Source organism: Esox lucius, chromosome 11, assembly GCF_011004845.1.
Source record: "Esox lucius isolate fEsoLuc1 chromosome 11, fEsoLuc1.pri, whole genome shotgun sequence".
Classification (NCBI taxonomy): domain Eukaryota; kingdom Metazoa; phylum Chordata; class Actinopteri; order Esociformes; family Esocidae; genus Esox; species Esox lucius.
The window spans coordinates 2483427-2501022 of NC_047579.1; the positions used below are offsets into that span (position 1 = coordinate 2483427).

General features: G+C 42.0%; 1 protein-coding gene across 6 annotated transcripts in view; it reads right to left on the reverse strand.

Annotated features, from left to right (window-relative positions):
- The window catches only part of xpo6 (exportin 6), a 42706-nt gene that overhangs the window by 8236 nt on the left and 16874 nt on the right, over nt 1-17596 (reverse strand). For all 6 annotated transcript variants that reach the window (XM_010864993.4, XM_020051156.3, XM_010864992.4 and 3 more), the window contains 6 exons: nt 12299-12458; nt 11935-12027; nt 6501-6645; nt 5239-5385; nt 2102-2291; nt 293-448 (listed from right to left, as the gene is read on the reverse strand). In XM_010864993.4, coding sequence (XP_010863295.1) covers nt 293-448; nt 2102-2291; nt 5239-5385; nt 6501-6645; nt 11935-12027; nt 12299-12458 — 891 coding nt within the window. The remainder of the gene's footprint in view (nt 1-292; nt 449-2101; nt 2292-5238; nt 5386-6500; nt 6646-11934; nt 12028-12298; nt 12459-17596) is intronic.

Sequence of the window (17596 nt, forward strand, 5' to 3'; positions counted from 1 at the left end):
CCAATACCCGATTTTTTGCATGCATTCTAAAGTTTACTGATGCCACTACTGGATCGGTACATCCCTAGTAAATAATGCAAAGGAAATTTCATTTTGTTAGACAGGATTTAGATAGTTGTAAATAAAAACCATGCTATTTTCTATACATAGTGAAATTGCACAGGTATATCAAAGGCGCAAGACATTACACTGGTAGAAGAATTACGTATTTTTTCATTTAGTAAGGTAAATTCTAACAAAAGTACATGTAAACTGTATGACATTTGTTTAAAAATCTTTTAATTCTTCTGACCTGGCTGATGGATGAAGACAGGAAAGAGACCCAAGGACACTTGCACAGACTCCTGAAGACTCTGGTAGCATATCTGTCGGGATTTAGTAGATTCTGCAGAGATGCTGTCCACTATGTCCCTTAGCACAGGCAGTGTTTGGTGCAGCATTGCTTTTGCTAACAGAGAGTGAGAGGTACATTGAGAACGGGTCACAGAGGATTAAAAAAAAGATAAAGGCTGTCTTTGAGCCTGACTTATATATTAAATGTCATTTATTAAATGAACCCCAAGAAAGAGCAGCCGTTTTGGCAGTAGTTAACTAGGATCCTTTGAGTTCATACTGTAGGATGAGAACCAAAATATACAAGTCTCACTTATTTTGTAATGTCAAACTAACAATTAGAGGTCTATTTAATTTTCAATACTTTTTAAACTGTTCCTCACTCTGAAATTACATTAAATGGGCCAAGAGAGACTGTAAGCCATGGTTCAGATCTCTCTGAACAGCCATTTTGAACTTCACCCAGATTACTTCTATTGAATAAAGAAATCCACAACTGAGACATCTTTGCCCATAGATATATTTGTATATAATGAAGTTCACAAATTCACCTACATTCACCTTTCAGGCCATCAGCCATTGTAGCAGATCTTGCCACATCTCATTCTTCTCTTATTACACTGCTTACTCAACCAGGCAGTATTTTTTAGAACCTATGTACCTGGAGGAGAATGCATTAATCGGCAAAAAGCTAAGTGTGAGTTAAAGTTAGTCTTTAAAACTCAACAAGGCAACTATTTGGCATTACGCCAATAGACCTCGGAAGGTGCTGAACCAATTTGCATGGTCTTTTCTGAAACGCTATGAATAGGACTGGAACTGTGGTGCAGTCTAAACATAATTCAGAGGCAGTGACTTTCACAGCTAAACCAATAGGGAAGCCCACTGTTCTCTTTTCTTCAAATCTGTGTGTTGAACCAATTTCTTCCTTCTGTTGACATTTCATTTGCAGCTTGCTGTTATCTACTTGCCCACCGGCCAAACATTAGACTTTTAATAAACTAACTTGGTTAAATTCTTTTATGAGTTCCCCAACATGTTATTTTTGTCTTTATCCAACTTTTCCACACAGGACTCAATTTGGACATGATAGATGGAGCAACTCAACCCTGACCAGCCAAAGCTAAGTACAGCTGATTAGGATTGTGTTTAAAGAATGGACACAGCCCACATGCATTTATTGACCTACTTGTCATCTGAATACACAAAAACATTGACGTGACCCAAAAGGTTATGTACTCTTACAATCTTCACCCGGCATAGCCAGAAGAGGACAGACCACCCCTTAGCCTGGTTCCACCCTAGGCTACTTCCAAAGTTTTGACCCTAGCCATTGTGCATCAACCCTGTTGTTGCTTGATCTTTAGGATTTCAGGCTGGGTATCTGTAAAAGCATATTTTGACAAATGCTAAGGTGAAAAGGGCTTCATAAAATAAATGTGATTGATGTGTAAGACAACTGCTTTACTCCGAGGTATTGACTGTTGCACAAAGACCACGTCAAAATAGGGCTGCACTACACTGTCAGAATTTCACTTTCTTAGAAATGTCATAGCAGGATGTTAATACCTAATCATTCAGTTAAATAAATCTAAAATTTTTGCATGTGCATTTTAGGTACTGTTTGATACCAATCAGTTACCAACTGTCTCAATATACTTTCCACACTATAATTTCGTAGTAAGAATCAGCTCAAAATGGACAGTAGAAGAAAATAGACAGATACACAAGTAAGCAAAGATGATAAATGGCAAGCTGCCCAACTGACTGTCATCCAGGCCGAGGCGGCGTGGCGGCTGGTTGGCAGGACTCCTTAGCAGGCAGTAGTGGCGTGTTAGGGCAGCCAACAGGCTGGCGTGGCTACTGGAGCGGGTTTGCCACTGCTGCTCACTTTCGGGCAGGTTAGGCCATGGCAGCAGTAGCATGTTGGATAGAGCTCGGCACACTAGCATGTGGGCCTAGAGAACAAAAAAAGGAAGTTACACAGGACACCGCTATGCGTAACATGGCTTACTCCAGCAATTGCAAATACAGTAAAACATTTTATGTGGTCCACTTCTAAACAGGAAATAGATTAAAATGTCTTAATTAAAGAAGTTGGTGAGCGGAGCAGTCAGGAGAGGCAAGAAAGGCCTGTCCTCCATGTAAGACTGGGCCATGAACTAAAATAAAACTACACACCTTAATTTATGAACTGGATTGGACTTAAGTTACTTTCTGAGCCAGTATTTTCAATGTTGAATGTAACCATTTACAAATTTTCGTAATTCCGAAAAAGAATGAGAATATCCGAATTTAGATAACATGGGAAAAAGGCACACACTTTGCTTGTCAACGGAGACAAACACCTAAAAGTCAGTCTGTGGTGGAAAAAGTCATGATGGAGGATGTGACTGATAGTGTGGTCAAAGGGACTCATGCAATTCCCAAAGCGAGTAAAGAATTTGTGATAAACAAAGGTGCAATGTCAATTGTGTGGACATGGTTTGGTTAAGACAGCCACGGAACAATAAAATATAATTACTAAGTTATGCAAGCGGTCGGTAATCGCAAAAGCAGGAATCACTAGAATCCTGCTCTTTTTGGTCTCAATCTGTGTTCCATGTTGAAATAAAGATTTAATAATAATAAGGATTCAATAACTGCACACATCACCAAGGACATGACCACTGTTCAGAAAGTGGAGAAGGAGCGATTTAAAAAACACTCAAGACTTTGGTATGACTGCACAGTCAAAAATACATTAGCGGATCAGCACTGCCTAATAAATACACAGAATGTTGTGAAAATGTGGATGGAGACTTAAAATGTGACACTTTGCAACAGACTTATTGTCAAGACAAACTTATTGCCCAACTATGCATTTTATACAGCTGCCTGGAACCTGAAGGGCAGATGTTTGCATACAGCTTTCCCCCTGAGATGACCATAAGACAGTTCCTTGCACAAGGGCTAAAGGATGCGCTAGCATTACGGGGGCTAAAAGAACGACTTGTGTGTACTACAAATGACAAAGCATTAAACATGGCAAAAGCCACGGTCCTAAAAAGCTAATTTCTAATATCAACTGAATACAAAAACTTCAGGAACGTTGAAAGTTTCTTGAAGTGCAGTCTCAAAAACCATCAAGCGCCATGATGAAACGGACTCATGAGGATTGCCATAGGAAAGACCCAGAGTTACTTCTGTTGCAGAGGACGTGTTTACAGTTACTAGCCTTAGAAATCAGCAACTAACTGCACCTCAGATTCCAGCCAAAAAAAAAATGCTTCACAAAGTTATAACACATCAACATCAATTGTTCAGAGGAGCCTGCATGAATCAGGCCTTTATGGTTAAATTGCTGCAAAGAAACCACTACTAAAGACAACACCAAAAAAGAGACTAGTTTGGGCCAAGACACATGATCACGGCACGTATGGTTCCCACCGTGATGCATGGATGACAAGGTGTGATGGTGCTTTGCTGGTGACACTCATTTATTTTGAATTGAAGGCAGACTCAATCAGCGTAGCTATCACAGAATTCTGCAGGACAATGACTCAAAAACACACCTCCAGGCTGTGTAAGGGCTATTTGACCAAAAAGGAGAGTGATGGTGCTGCATCAGATTACCTGGTATCCACAATGACCCGACCACAACCCAATTGAGATGGTTTGGGATGAGTTGGATTGCAGAGTGAAGGAAAAGCAGCCAACAAGTGCACAACAGAAGTAGTAACTCCTTCAAAACTGTTGGTAAAGTATTCCAGATATCTACCTCAATAAACTGATTGAGAGAATGCAAAGTGTACAAAATTGTCATCAAGGCAAAGTGGCTAAATTATTCATGTTTTTTTTATTTGTTCTACACTTTATTGGTTACTACATAATTCTATGTGTTATTATGTCTTAACAATTATTCAACAATGTGGAAAATAGTCAAAGTAAAGAAATACTCTTGAATGGAGTGTCGAAACTTTTGATTGGCACTGTACATAGATAGCAACAACAATGACTACATAAAGACAAGGGCAACAGCAGAGCTTCACAGTCTGCTGGCAGTGCAGGTGTCATCCATGGGAGACATCGATGGATCACAGACAGCAGCAGGAAGAGCAGAAGCACCGGTCCCAGCGGAACCAAAAAAATGTAAGACAACGCTTGGAAGGTTTTTCAAAAAGGACAAATAAGCCTTGTCTGACAGCGGTGCCACTGAAGATGAGATGAATAGCTACCAACTGTTGCGGCTGACCATGAGGCAGATCCCCTTGAGTGGTGGAGTCCATGAAGGGAACTTTCCAAGAGTCAGCAAACAGGCCAAGAAATACCTGTGCATTCCTGCCACGAGTACAGCTTCAGAATGGGCATTCATCACTGGTAGCAATGTGATGACACAGAGCAGCACTGTAGTGAAGTTTAGTATTCCTGTGTTTAATCACTGTTCAAACAATAGGACTACTCTACTCACCGTCAGTGTTGGTCAAAACAATCATAAAGAAGAAAGCCCATTAAAACCACTTAGAATCAATTTGTTGCCATTGGTAAAACAGTCAAATAATGTGAGTGTGTCAGAAATGTGATATTATGATCTAATATTTTAGCCATATAGCCCAGCCCTAGCACACAATGTTAGGAACTGTTATTTTACATAAGTGTGTGAATTGGTCTAATTTGCTAAAAGAGTCAAATAATAGCATATTTTTTGTTTTGCTATGATTTCAGTACACAAACGGAGACTTGTTCAAATTGACTTAGCTATCAAAGGACATAGAAAAGATAACGTTTACACTAAATCTCATTCACAGTAAATTCTGCATTTGTCGGCAGAAAATTGCTGTCAGAAGCTACATTGGCAACACCCCTGGGACAGCTTAACATTCAAAGCCTTGAAGTAACATTGAATCCATAACAGTTCAGTCTGACCTCTTGTGGGAGCCGGCGAGTCTGGTTCTCGATGATAAAATTGAAGACATTTCGCACTGCCGGTAACGTGACCAGGAAAACCGGCCGCACGGTGGTCGCCATGGACACCATGAGATGGCATGCAGACAGAAGCAACTTTTCAGGTATCTAGAAGAGAAGGAGAGTTGGGCAATGAAACAGGAAAAGACCTGACAGAGTCCGCAAAGATGATCAATTACCTAGATAGAACAGATACGATAACCAGTTTTTGGTCAATGAACATTTCAGCTCAGCGGGTGGCCTACAAACGGAAACACTCATGATACCAATTACACAACATCCACAACTCAGCAAGATTGAGCATTGATATATGTGCCTGCCTCTGTCCCCCTGCGTGCCTGTGTGCCTGCCTCTGTCCCCCTGCGTGCCTGTGTGCCTTCCTCTGTCCCCCTGCGTGCCTGTGTGCCTCTGTCCCCCTGCGTGCCTGTGTGCCTCTGTCCCCCTGTGTGCCTGCCTGCCTCTGTCCCCCTGTGTGCCTGCCTGCCTCTGTCCCCCTGTGTGCCTGCCTGCCTCTGTCCCCCTGTGTGCCTGCCTGCCTCTGTACCCCTGTGTGCCTGCCTGCCTCTGTCCCCCTGTGTGCCTGCCTGCCTCTGTCCCCCTGTGTGCCTGCCTGCGTCCCCCTGTGTGCCTGCCTCTGTCCCCATGTGTGCCTGCGTGCATGTGTCCCCCTGTGTGCCTGCCTCTGTCCCCCTGTGTGCCTGCGTGCGTGTGTCCCCCTGTGTGCCTGCGTGCGTGTGTCCCCCTGTGTGCCTGCGTGCGTGTGTCCCCCTGTGTGCCTGCCTCTGTCCCCCTGTGTGCCTGCCTCTGTCCCCCTGTGTGCCTGCCTCTGTCCCCCTGTGTGCCTGCCTCTGTCCCCCTGTGTGCCTGCCTCTGTCCCCCTGTGTGCCTGCCTCTGTCCCCCTGTGTGCCTGCCTCTGTCCCCCTGTGTGCCTGCCTCTGTCCCCCTGTGTGCCTGCCTCTGTCCCCCTGTGTGCCTGTGTGCCTGCCTCTATACCCCTGTCCCTGTGTGCCTGCGTGTCCCCCTGTGTGCTTGTCAGGGTCATTGAAATTCCAGTCAATTCGGTGACCTAGCGGTAAAAGCCGCTGCCACTGGTGCACACGTGGTGCTACAGCATGGGGTTCAAATCCAGCCCAATGCTCTGTCAGAAAACACTCTCCAAACTCCCATTCAGATTTTTCAAAAGGATCGGGATTAAATGGAATTAAAATGGTGTGGGGTCTACCTTGGCGGTGATTAGTGGTGCAGTGGCGTCCATGGTGGATGTGACTAGGCTGATAAAGCGGCTCTGGTTCTGCCTCTGAACCTCGCTGTAGAATTGGGCCAGCCAGTGGGAGTAGGCTTGCAATGCTGCCAAGGACTGGGCATGACTAAAACAAAGGAATACAATTACATTCGCCAGATTAATCAAAATGTTCTTCTGTGTAGGGCTGTCACGATTATAATATTTTAGTTTACAATTGTAACAAATAATTGCGATTAACGATTTAATCGTCTATAATGTGAACCTTTTGGCTTAGATTAGCGGTTAGATTTGAACCTAGCAGAATTGTCGTTCCACATTCATCCTTTGTTAGGTGGAAAATAATCGGTCTCTGGTTTCATCTTCCTCATACCAGAGTTGATTTTACTACTGCCTTTGAGCTAAATCCTTACATGCTGATAACTTGCACTTTGTGTACTTATCTATGTCAGTGGGCGATATGACATGTCTGACAATTCACCCCCTCAAAATTATTGGGGTTAGAAGGGATGAATGTTGTTGCCCTTGTGGATTTAAACCTGGGTCTCCTAAGTGACAGGCTGTGTCTTTAACCACTACGCCACTAAGCTATAAGTGTGCCACTTGCCAGTATACAGTCTCAACATTACATAATTTAGTCATGCAAGTTTGAATATTTTGCTAGACACCAATAAGCATTATGTTAAACTGATTAACGTTTACTTCCACCACAAATATCATCCATGAATTGTATGGCTTAAGCGACTGACTGTTATTAGCCAGTAATAGGCTTACAAGTATCTACTAAATAACTACTTGAAATAGTCATTAGAATTGAGCAATTGCTAGCGAGACTGAAGACTTTACACTGCCAAAGCTGTATCATTTGATGGCACAACAATGTTTGTTTGTCTTTCATTCGTGAATAACATTGATACAATCACTATCAATATAGGTGACAATAACAGACTTTTTCATCAAGGGAAAAGGCGATTAAATTAGTTTGGCGATCCTGGACAAATCCTTACGCATAGTTGTTTTTTTGCCATTTCATTTTATGGCACAACAAAGTTAGTTTTTATTTCATTCATGAATGACATTGATACAATAACTATCAATACAGGTGACGATAATTGACTTTCGTCAAGTGAAAAAACAAGAGAATCGTGGAGACCCCTCGTGCTGCCCAAGGGGTTGTGAGGGAAAATATTATTTGATCCCCTGCCAATTTCGTACATTTGCCCACTGACAAAGAAATGATCGGTCCATCATTTTAATGGTGGGTTATTTGAACAGAGAGAGACAGAATAACAACAAAATCCCAGAAGAAAGCATGTAAAAAAAGTTAGAAATTAATTTGCATTTTAATGAGTGAAATAAGAATTTGACCACTCTGCAAAACATGACTTAGTACTTGGTGGCAAAACCCTTGTTGGCAATCACAGAGGTGAGACGTTTCTTGTAGTTGGCCACCAGGTTTGCACAAATCTTTGGAGGGATTTTGTCCCAATCCTCTTTGCAGATCTTATCCAAGTCATTAAGGTTTCAAGGCTGACGTTTGGCAACTTGAACCTTCAGTTCCCTCCACAGATTTTCTATGGGATTAAGGTCTGGAGACTGGCTAGGCCACTCCAGGACCATAGTGAGCTTCTTCTTGAGCCACTCCTTTGTTGGTGGGCCGTGTGTTTTGGGTCATTGTCATGCTGGAATACCCATCCATGACCCATTTTCAATGGCCTGGCTGAGGGAAGGAGGTTCTCACCCAAGATTTGACGGTACCCTTTGATGCGGTGGAGTTGTCCCGTCTCCTAAGAAGAAAAACACCCCATAAGCATAATGTTTCCACCTCCATGTTTGACGGTGGAGATGGTGTTCTTGGGGTCATAGGCAGCATTCCTCCTCCTGCAAACACAGCGAGTTGAGCTGATGCCAAAGAGCTCGATTTTGGTCTCATCTGACCACAACACTTTCACCCAGTTCTCCTCTGAATCATTCAGATGTTCATTGGTAAACTTCAGATGGGCCTGTACGTGCTTTCTTGAGCAGGGGGACCTTGCAGGCGTCTTCAGTTCTTCACAGCGTAGTGTGTTACCATTTGTTTTCTTGGTGACTACTGTATGGTCCCAGCTGCCTCAAGATCATTGACAAGATCCTCTGTGTAGTTCTGGGCTGATTCCTCACCATTCTCATGATCATTGCAACTCCACAAGGTGAGATCTTGCATGGAGCCCCAGAACGAGGGAGATTGACAATTGTGTTTCTTCCATTCGCGAATAATCGCAACTGTTGTCAACTTCTCACCAAACTGCTTGGCGATGGTCTTGTAGCCCATTCAAGCCTTGTGTAGGTCCAAAATCTTGTCCCATAGGAAAGTTCTTTGGTCTTGGCCATGGTGGAGAGTTTGGAATCCGATCGATTGATTGCTTCTGTGGACAGGTGTCTTTTATACAGGTAACAAATTGAGATTAGGAGCACTCCCTTTCAAAGTGTGCTCCTCATCTCACCTTGTTACCTGTATAAAAGACACCTGGGAGACAGAAATCCTCCTGATTGAGGGGTTGAATACTTATTTTTTATTTTGTTATTCCGTCTCACGTTTCAAATAAACCTACCATTAAAATTATAGACTGATCATTTCTTTGTCAGGGGGCAAATCAGCAGGAGATCAAATACTTTTTTTCCCCTCACTGTAAAAAAGCACATACGGATGTGTACTTTGAAAATCCACCATATATAGTCAGTTGTATTTTAGGATTACTATAACGTAGCTAGTAAAGGTTGTAGCCAGGCTTGAACCTTGGCCCCTTCGCATGGCAGTCTGCGTCTCTAACTACCACGCTATTTAACAAGGGGTAGTCAGTCAGTCAGTCAGTAAGAGAACTTTGCTCTTCCTGGTGGCTCCACTTACACGGTCTGACAAAAACAAATCTTCTGTCAGTGTAAATAACATTGGCGAACCCCAATCAATTTTGGTATGTGCCATATACATTTTGTGTGATGTCTACTGTGGGTTTTCAAGTTGACCATTTCTAACATCTCTCCCTAAGATCGTTCATGAGCTTACAGCAACAGCCAAAAATGACATTTATTTAATAAAATGTTTATTGTCACTGTCGGGCAGAAACCTCATTTTGTGGTTTTCAGAAATCAACGTTATTCATAACTTCATTGGACCTTCAAACTGTTTATCTGAGGTTTAATCTATTTTATGATGGACTACTTGTTTTTAGATCTATGTATTATTAATTAAAATATTTTTAATTTGTATGCGTGAGGTTTTTAATGGGATTGTGTCTTCCTTATAATTTTGTTTGTATATGTTTATTGGGGGATTTGTTTATTCATAGGGTTTCATTTTGTTTTAATTTGTTCTTCAGGGGATGGTAATTTTCCCATAGTTTCTGACATTTCCATTTAATTTGTGTTATTCGAGCTACCGTTCTACATTCGCAGTTCCCTTTGAGATATGTTTCTCGTTCGCCTAATGTACTGAGGCTTCATTAGAGTTTTACTACAAAAACACTGAGGTACCTAGATTTTCCAGTGTAGAATACATTACCCTGCTTGTTCTCAACTTTGTCTAGCCTTTGTTATTTTGTACCTTTGCCATTTTTCCTGGATTTCCTGTTACCAACTGGGTTTCTGGATTTTTGACTATGTCTCCTGCCTAGCCCTTACTGGAACTTATTCATACTAAATAAATCCTCCATAGCCCTGCGTTTGGTACCGCAACCAAGTGGGGTAGGGCAATATAACCAAACAACCAAGTGGGGTAGGGCAATATAACCAAACAACCAAGTGGGGTAGGGCAATATTACCAAACAACCAAGTGGGGTAGGGCAATATTACAAAACAACCAAGTGGGGTAGGGCAATATAACCAAACAACGCTGCACTCGTGCTAGCCTTGACCTTGCTCTCCTTGAGTGCGTGAGTTGTGTGCATAGAGGCAGGCCAACATTTAGGCTACTTCAAGCTATTTGTGAACTGTATATTTTTGCCATTATTCCTCTCTAATAAGAGGTACACTGTAATTAGTCAACAGAATTGTTTTTTTATTTTAAAAAATCTGGACAGCAGCACTAAAGGGTTGAGACCATAGACTGTAAAAAAAAATTGACAACGCCCGTTCGCTCTTTTCCATTGGTGAAAACTGAAGCCCCCAGTGTCCCGATACGGCGCTGACATCTTGGACTTGCGTCTGCGCAGATAGCGATCTTGGGACCAGTTCTGCGCAGTAGTTATGCGCAGTAGCGAGCAGGAAGTAAAGCCGTAAAGCCGCGAAATCAACGGCCCCACCCCTGTGCCCCACCCTCACTCTCCCTCGCAGAATGCGCATACCGTAATCAATCGCAAGTCCAAGTACAGTACAACCTTTGCTTGTTAAACCTAGACGATATGTTATAGCCTAACTTACATCATGTTTAACCTTAATTTAGAATAGGCCTAATACAAAAATAATTGGTAACTTCTAGCTAACGATCACCTGCTAGCTATTAACATGGCTATTAACGAGGCTTGTTGTCTTTAAGCTAATGTTAGCTAGCCCATTACATTTATTTACTAATTAAATAGCTTATACATTTAATGTACCGAAAAAAATTCAAAGATCGATTGGAAATGCCAGATCGGTTAGCACAATGTACTGCAATACAACCCATTATGTCCGTGTGAAATTATATCAATTATAGAAATTTAGACATTAAATGTAAAGCTCCAATTTCCTCAGTCCTCCGAAGATCGCGAAAAAAGCCTGATGGTGCTTCAGTGGCTCAGATAGCTGTCAATCACAGCTGTGAATCACGACGTCACACCACCGTTTTTAGAGCATTAAATAACTAACTAAAAACCAACTTATTTTAAAAACAAACTCTTGAATTTACATTAGCGTGATACAAACTACAGTAAATGACAGAAACCAGCTTCGGAAAAAAGATATTTGAAGGGTAATTTAATTGTTTAGTTGGTCTCACGTCCCATTGAATAACATGGGGAGGGCGGGTTTATGACCTATACTGGGACCACTCACCAGGGGGTGATCGAGACGTTTTGGCATCACTTTTCAGGGCTTGTGCGGCACGCTTGGTTGAGACTAGGTCTGCACGATTTGGATAAAATACAGAATATTGATTTCTTTGACAAATATTTCAATTACAGTTATGATTTGCAATTTTGAAACGAGTGTAAACAGCGTAGATAATTTCACTTAAAGAGATCATAGCCTACATAATGAGCTATTAAACAATAAAATCGAGTTTAAGTTTTTCTTGCAACCGCATGAAAAACAATTACAGACATACGATGCATGCCCATTGCCTTGAGTAAAGCGCATATCATTCACCTTTTTGGAGCTGAAAATTGGCGATCTGGATATTGCACATTAATATCGCAATTTCGATTCTATTTTAATTAATTATGCAGCCCTAATTGACACTTACACGTCTATAAGGTCAGGCTTGAGCACTGAGGGCACGGCCGTCTCCAGGTCATACAGACTGATCTGAGAACCGTAGCATGTGACATCCACCAACCTAGAAACAGAAACACAGAAACCCTAAACAATGATGCAATCGGAACGATAAATACTTAGAAGAATGTTTAGATGCAATTTGGGACTTTTAATGCTTAACTTTGTGTTAGTGTCCTGCAAAATGTCCGAAATCAAATTTCTACCCAAAGTCATTATTTTCTCACTTTCACATCATTGAAGGCAGCTCTATGTTAATCCAGTCAATTCAGGAAGTATCAGCTCATTTTTTATTAAATAGACTGCGACCAGTAGGAGCAGTGAGCCACACTTACCTCTCCACCACTGCTAGTGCGTCGTTGAAGCGTGCTGCAAAGACATCTCCAATAAAATATTCAGCTAGCCTTCCGACAGCTTGGAGTAGGGAGCTGAGGTCCCTGAGAGCGCAGTGCAGCCTCCGGCAATCGTTTTCCGCTGTGATGTTTAGTCTCCGGCCTGCCACAACAGAAGGGTGTGGATGAGGACAATTAGCACATGCTCACTCAGGTTAGAACATTGTCAGGCGGCAAAAAGATCAAGCTACATGCAGCTTAAAATCATGCTTTTTAGGACACTGGTTCAGTATAAAGTAAACATTTTTGTCAGTTCTTTCACATCTGTAAATGCACCCCAACTCCTGAGAGAAGCTGCTATAAATTTCTACCTGACCAACGTTATGACAATACCAACCAGAACATTGCCTAATCCCTAATGTCTGGTACCACAACTGTATAGATCATAATTTATCCAACAGAGCTCTTCAAAAAGCTGTATCAGTCCAACAGAAAAAAAACATTCAAAGGTAGAACCTTCTAATGTATGAAAGAAAAATACAAAATAGACTGTTTATTGAAGAATCTAGAACAATGTAATTACTTCAGCCGAATGTGCATGAGGAACAGATGACTGATTCCGCAAGTTGTATTAGTTCAACTATTCATACTAATTATCAATACAAATACCCTAACCTAAGGGTGAGAACGGTTAGATCCCTCACACAAAGAATAAATGAAAGCTCGTACAAAGAATGTATTGAAAGTCAGCTGATTGGCTGACTTTCAATACATTAAATAAACATAAGAAATAATCTTAACAACAATGGTTCAGTTCTATGTAAACATTTTGATGATTCTTAATCACTTGAATGCAAATCCCTTTCACTGGGCAAGCAGTAAAATACGTGAAAGGATAACATTAAAACCGTAATGTAACGTATTATTGTCCTGATACTAAACTGTATGTGTCCGTTCTGAGAATTGTGTTGTGTGTGAGCCACTCACTCCCTCCCAGTCACCATTTCTCCCGCCAATGGAATAACTGTGACAACAGCCTCGCATCTGGGTGTGAAATAAGTAGGCAGCTAATTCCCTACTTAGTAAGAATTTTATGAATTGAGTAGGAAAGGCAGAACGACCGATATAACAAACCGAGAGAGGATATCGAGATTACAACAAAATTCAACATGCCTGCAACATCCTACAGTAGATTATTCTTCAAAAAACATGTTCCCTCTCAATCTAACATACGTTAAAGACACAATGAGCTTGGTTTATTAGCATCATAGCGGACAATTTAAATGTAGGAAGTTGCCTCATACCCCCTATATACTTACAGATCTCTCACCCAATGAATGTGAGATGTACAGATCATAAGGTAGGGAAAACCTGTCAATAGCCTTATTAAATTGTGTGCAGTTTGTATACAATTCACTATATTAGGAAACCCTCAGCAGTTCACATGCTATGTGCTTACCCTCTCAGCTGTCAAGCAAAACACTTCCAATATAGTCCTGAACTTGCTTTAAATATATTAAGAAATACTCTTTCTTGCCTAACACGCCTAGTAGTTTACAGTACATCCTTTAAACCACACGTTTGCAAGTCAACATCCTATTACTACTCCTTAAAGGCCACTTTGAAATCTAGCTTGACAAAGCGTGACACATTTACTAAAATTAAAGTTTATAAGAGCAAAATCAAAGAGAAACCTAATGAATGTTGTTGGGCTAAATAATGTGTTGTCAGTATACAGTATACATACCTTAAAATAACAGTTAAAAAACAATATTACAGTAGCCATGATTGCATTTTTAACAATGTCCAAAGTCCCAGTGCTACTAGTTTAATCAGAAATGTGAAGGGAGGCAATCTAAACATACAACCTAATGAAATTACAGAATTAGTGATTACTCTACATTAATAAATTTAATATTTGCTTTTCTCAACAAAAAAAAAAAAACACTGCTCAAAAAAATTCTGTGAACATTTAAATCATACATCGGGCCTCAATGAAGGAAATATAAAGCTCAAAATCTTTACTGTACATAATTTGTTGAGAACAAAAAACACAAAACCACCAACTGACTGAGGGCCGGACTCAAACTCACACCAAAAACTGGTTCTCAATTGGATTCAGGTCTGGGGAACGTGAGGGCCAGTCAGTGACATCAATGCCATCGTCATCCAGGAACTGCCAACACACTCAGGCCACATGAGGCCGGGCGTTGTCTGGCACAAGGAGGAACCCAGGGCCCACAGCAGCAGATGATGGGTCTGAGGATGTCGTCCTGGTAGCTAACAGCAGTCAGGGTAGCATTGGCTAGCACGTGGAGGTCTGTGCAACCCTCCAAGGATATGCCTCGCCAGACCATCACTGACCTACCGCCAAACCAGTCATGCTGGATGATGTTGCAGGCAGCAGAACGTTCACCATGTTGTCTCCAGACTCTTTCACGTCTGTCAGATGTGCTCAGTGTGAACATGCTCTCATCTGCGAAGAGAACAGGGTGCTCTCTGGTGAATGCCAATTGAGCAGCACAGTGCTGAGCTGTGAGCACAAGTCCCACTAGAGGATGTGTGCCACCCTCATGGAGTCTGTTTCTGACAGATTGCTCAGAAACATGCACACCAGTAGCCCGCTGGAGGCCATTTTGTAAGGCTCTGGTAGCACTCCTCCAGTTCCTCCTCTCACAAAGGAGCAGATACCGGTCCTGCTGCTGGGTTGATGCCCTTCTACGGTGCTGTCCAGCTCTTCTTATGTAACAGCCCGTCCTCTGGTTTCTTCTCCATGCTCCCGAGACTGTACAGGAAGACACAGAAAACCTTCTGCGATGGTACGTATGGATGTGCCATCTTGGAGGAGCTGGACATCCTGTGCAACCTGAACATGCTGTAGGTACCACCTCATGCTACCAGTATGGGGACAAACAAAACTAGAGAAGAATCTGTCAGGAAGGATAAGGAGAGAGCAACTGACTGTGGCCACCACGTGCAAAACCATTCCCTTTTTGAGGGTTGTCTTGCTGTTGCCTCTCCAGGGCACCTGTTGTCACATTCATTTGCACCAAAACAGGTGTCACTGATTCACAATTGCTTAGGCTTAGTAACTGGACAGACTGATATCCCTGATTTTAACTGACTTGGTGTTATACTGTGATGATTACATGTTCCCTTAATTCTTTTGAGCAGTGCAATTGTTTAGGGGTGCAACCAAATATATGCTGGTGCTACCAACTGATAGACTCAGGGGCACTGTGGAAATTGTTATTCTGGAGGTCTGACATTTAAACATTGTAACCACGAAGGAACTGGTTAACTATTCATTACATGGATACTTCCAGCAGGATAACATGTAGTGTCACAGCAGGTATCCAAAAACAAGACACTATGGTTCACTTAAAGAGACCGCACAGTCCCTAGACATCAACCCAATAGATCTATGGCTGAAGATGAAACTGTGTCTTTTAATAAATCTGAACTTTATTGACCAAGATGTAACAGCTGTGTTACAAATTAGCAGTAATTTACTTAATAGTTCTTAGCTTATTCACTCAGTACAGCCTAGCAAAACACTACATAACTGACAAACACTCCTGGATATCAGAGCACAATGCACAGAGTTTTTGAGAACTTTCACCACCCACCGGAGATTGTGAGGAAGCCCCGGGAGACACTATTCGCATTGACGAATGGTGGTTCCGGGAGGCAGCGTTGAAATCATAAACAAAGGCGTGGGAAGTGTGGAGGTAACTGGGCTAGGCTAAGGCTTTTTTATTTATTTTTAGTTTTATTTGATTGGGACAGTGCATGTTAATGAACAAGACATGGAGTACATGCATGTAAAAATGCCGGATTATAGCCAAGGGCTAATTTCCATCCGTAGTCCCACGGGCGAAGATCACACAGCTCACAAAAACATTGCAAAATAAAATTGACATCTACAGTCAGTTCATAAATTTGCTAAATCCAATATACAATATTCACACAAGACTACATTCAACTTCACAAACACTAATCCATATACACATTACAAAGTAAAACAATTTAAAAAAGGATAAAACATACATACTAATGTGTGCAACTTTGATTTGCCCATAGCCATTTCTTCAACTGGACTTTAAACGAGCTATATGTGGTACATTCTCTTAGTGTTAGAGGAAGACTATTCCACAGGTTCCCACCCCGGACAGACAGGACCGTCTGACCGAAGGTGGTACATCTGTGAGGTATTATCAAGTCTCCTCTGGTAGAGGCTCGCGTGATCCTCAAAGAATATTCTTTAAATTTAATAAAGTCCTCCAGAGGTGGTGGAGCGAGGGAGTGAAGGACCTTGTATATCAGACAGGCCATTTACAAATGCCCCCAACGGCCTACCTAGCCTTTTCCTCTCTAACGTATGGTCAGTGGCGAATAAGATGGACGAAATACGACTGAGAATCAGCTCACAAAAATGAAAAATGGATTGCTACATCATGATTTTCACAGAAACATGGCTTAACAACATACCCGACAATGCAATTGAGCTGGAATGGACGAGATGTCTTCAGAGCAGATAGGATTGAAATTGATTCTGGTAAGACTAGAGGTGGTGGTTTGTGCATTTGTAAACAAAACATGGTGTACAAACACTAACTTAACCGGTAGTCACTGCACAACTAATCTGGAATACCTGATGATTAGATGCAGGCCTTTTAACGTGCCTCGGGAGTTTACATCTGTTGTTGTTTTGGCAGTCTACATACCCCCGGATGCCAATGCTAAGCTGGCAATGAAAGAAATACAGGCTGCCATTAGCAAACAGCAGACAAAACACTCAGACTGTGTTTTGGTGATTGCAGGGGGATTTCAACCATTCAAATCTGCACCACCAGAGGAGACAATACACTAAATGTACCCAAACATTCCGGAGGCTTACAAAGCCATTCCCCTCCCCCACACGGGACAGTCTGATCTTCTCTCACTTTTCCTACTTCAATTTATCCTTCAGTAAACATGTGAGGCCAGAAGTGTGCTTTCAGATCCAGCGATCTGCTTTCAGATCCGGCGATGTGGAGGCCTACAGCACATCCAGGGCCAATCTGAAAAGGTGCATCAAGAGGGCTAAAAATGCAGATCAAGGAACACTTCCACAACAACTCTGAACGCATGTGGCAGGGCATCCAAGCCATCACTGACTACCGGCCAAAGAACACTACCCCCACAGCCAGCAATGTCTCCTTCACCTACGAGTTAAACAGGTTCTATGCATGTTTTGACAGGGACGACAAAGAGACACCCATTAAAGCTGAACTCCCCCCAGACGTCCCCACCTCAGAC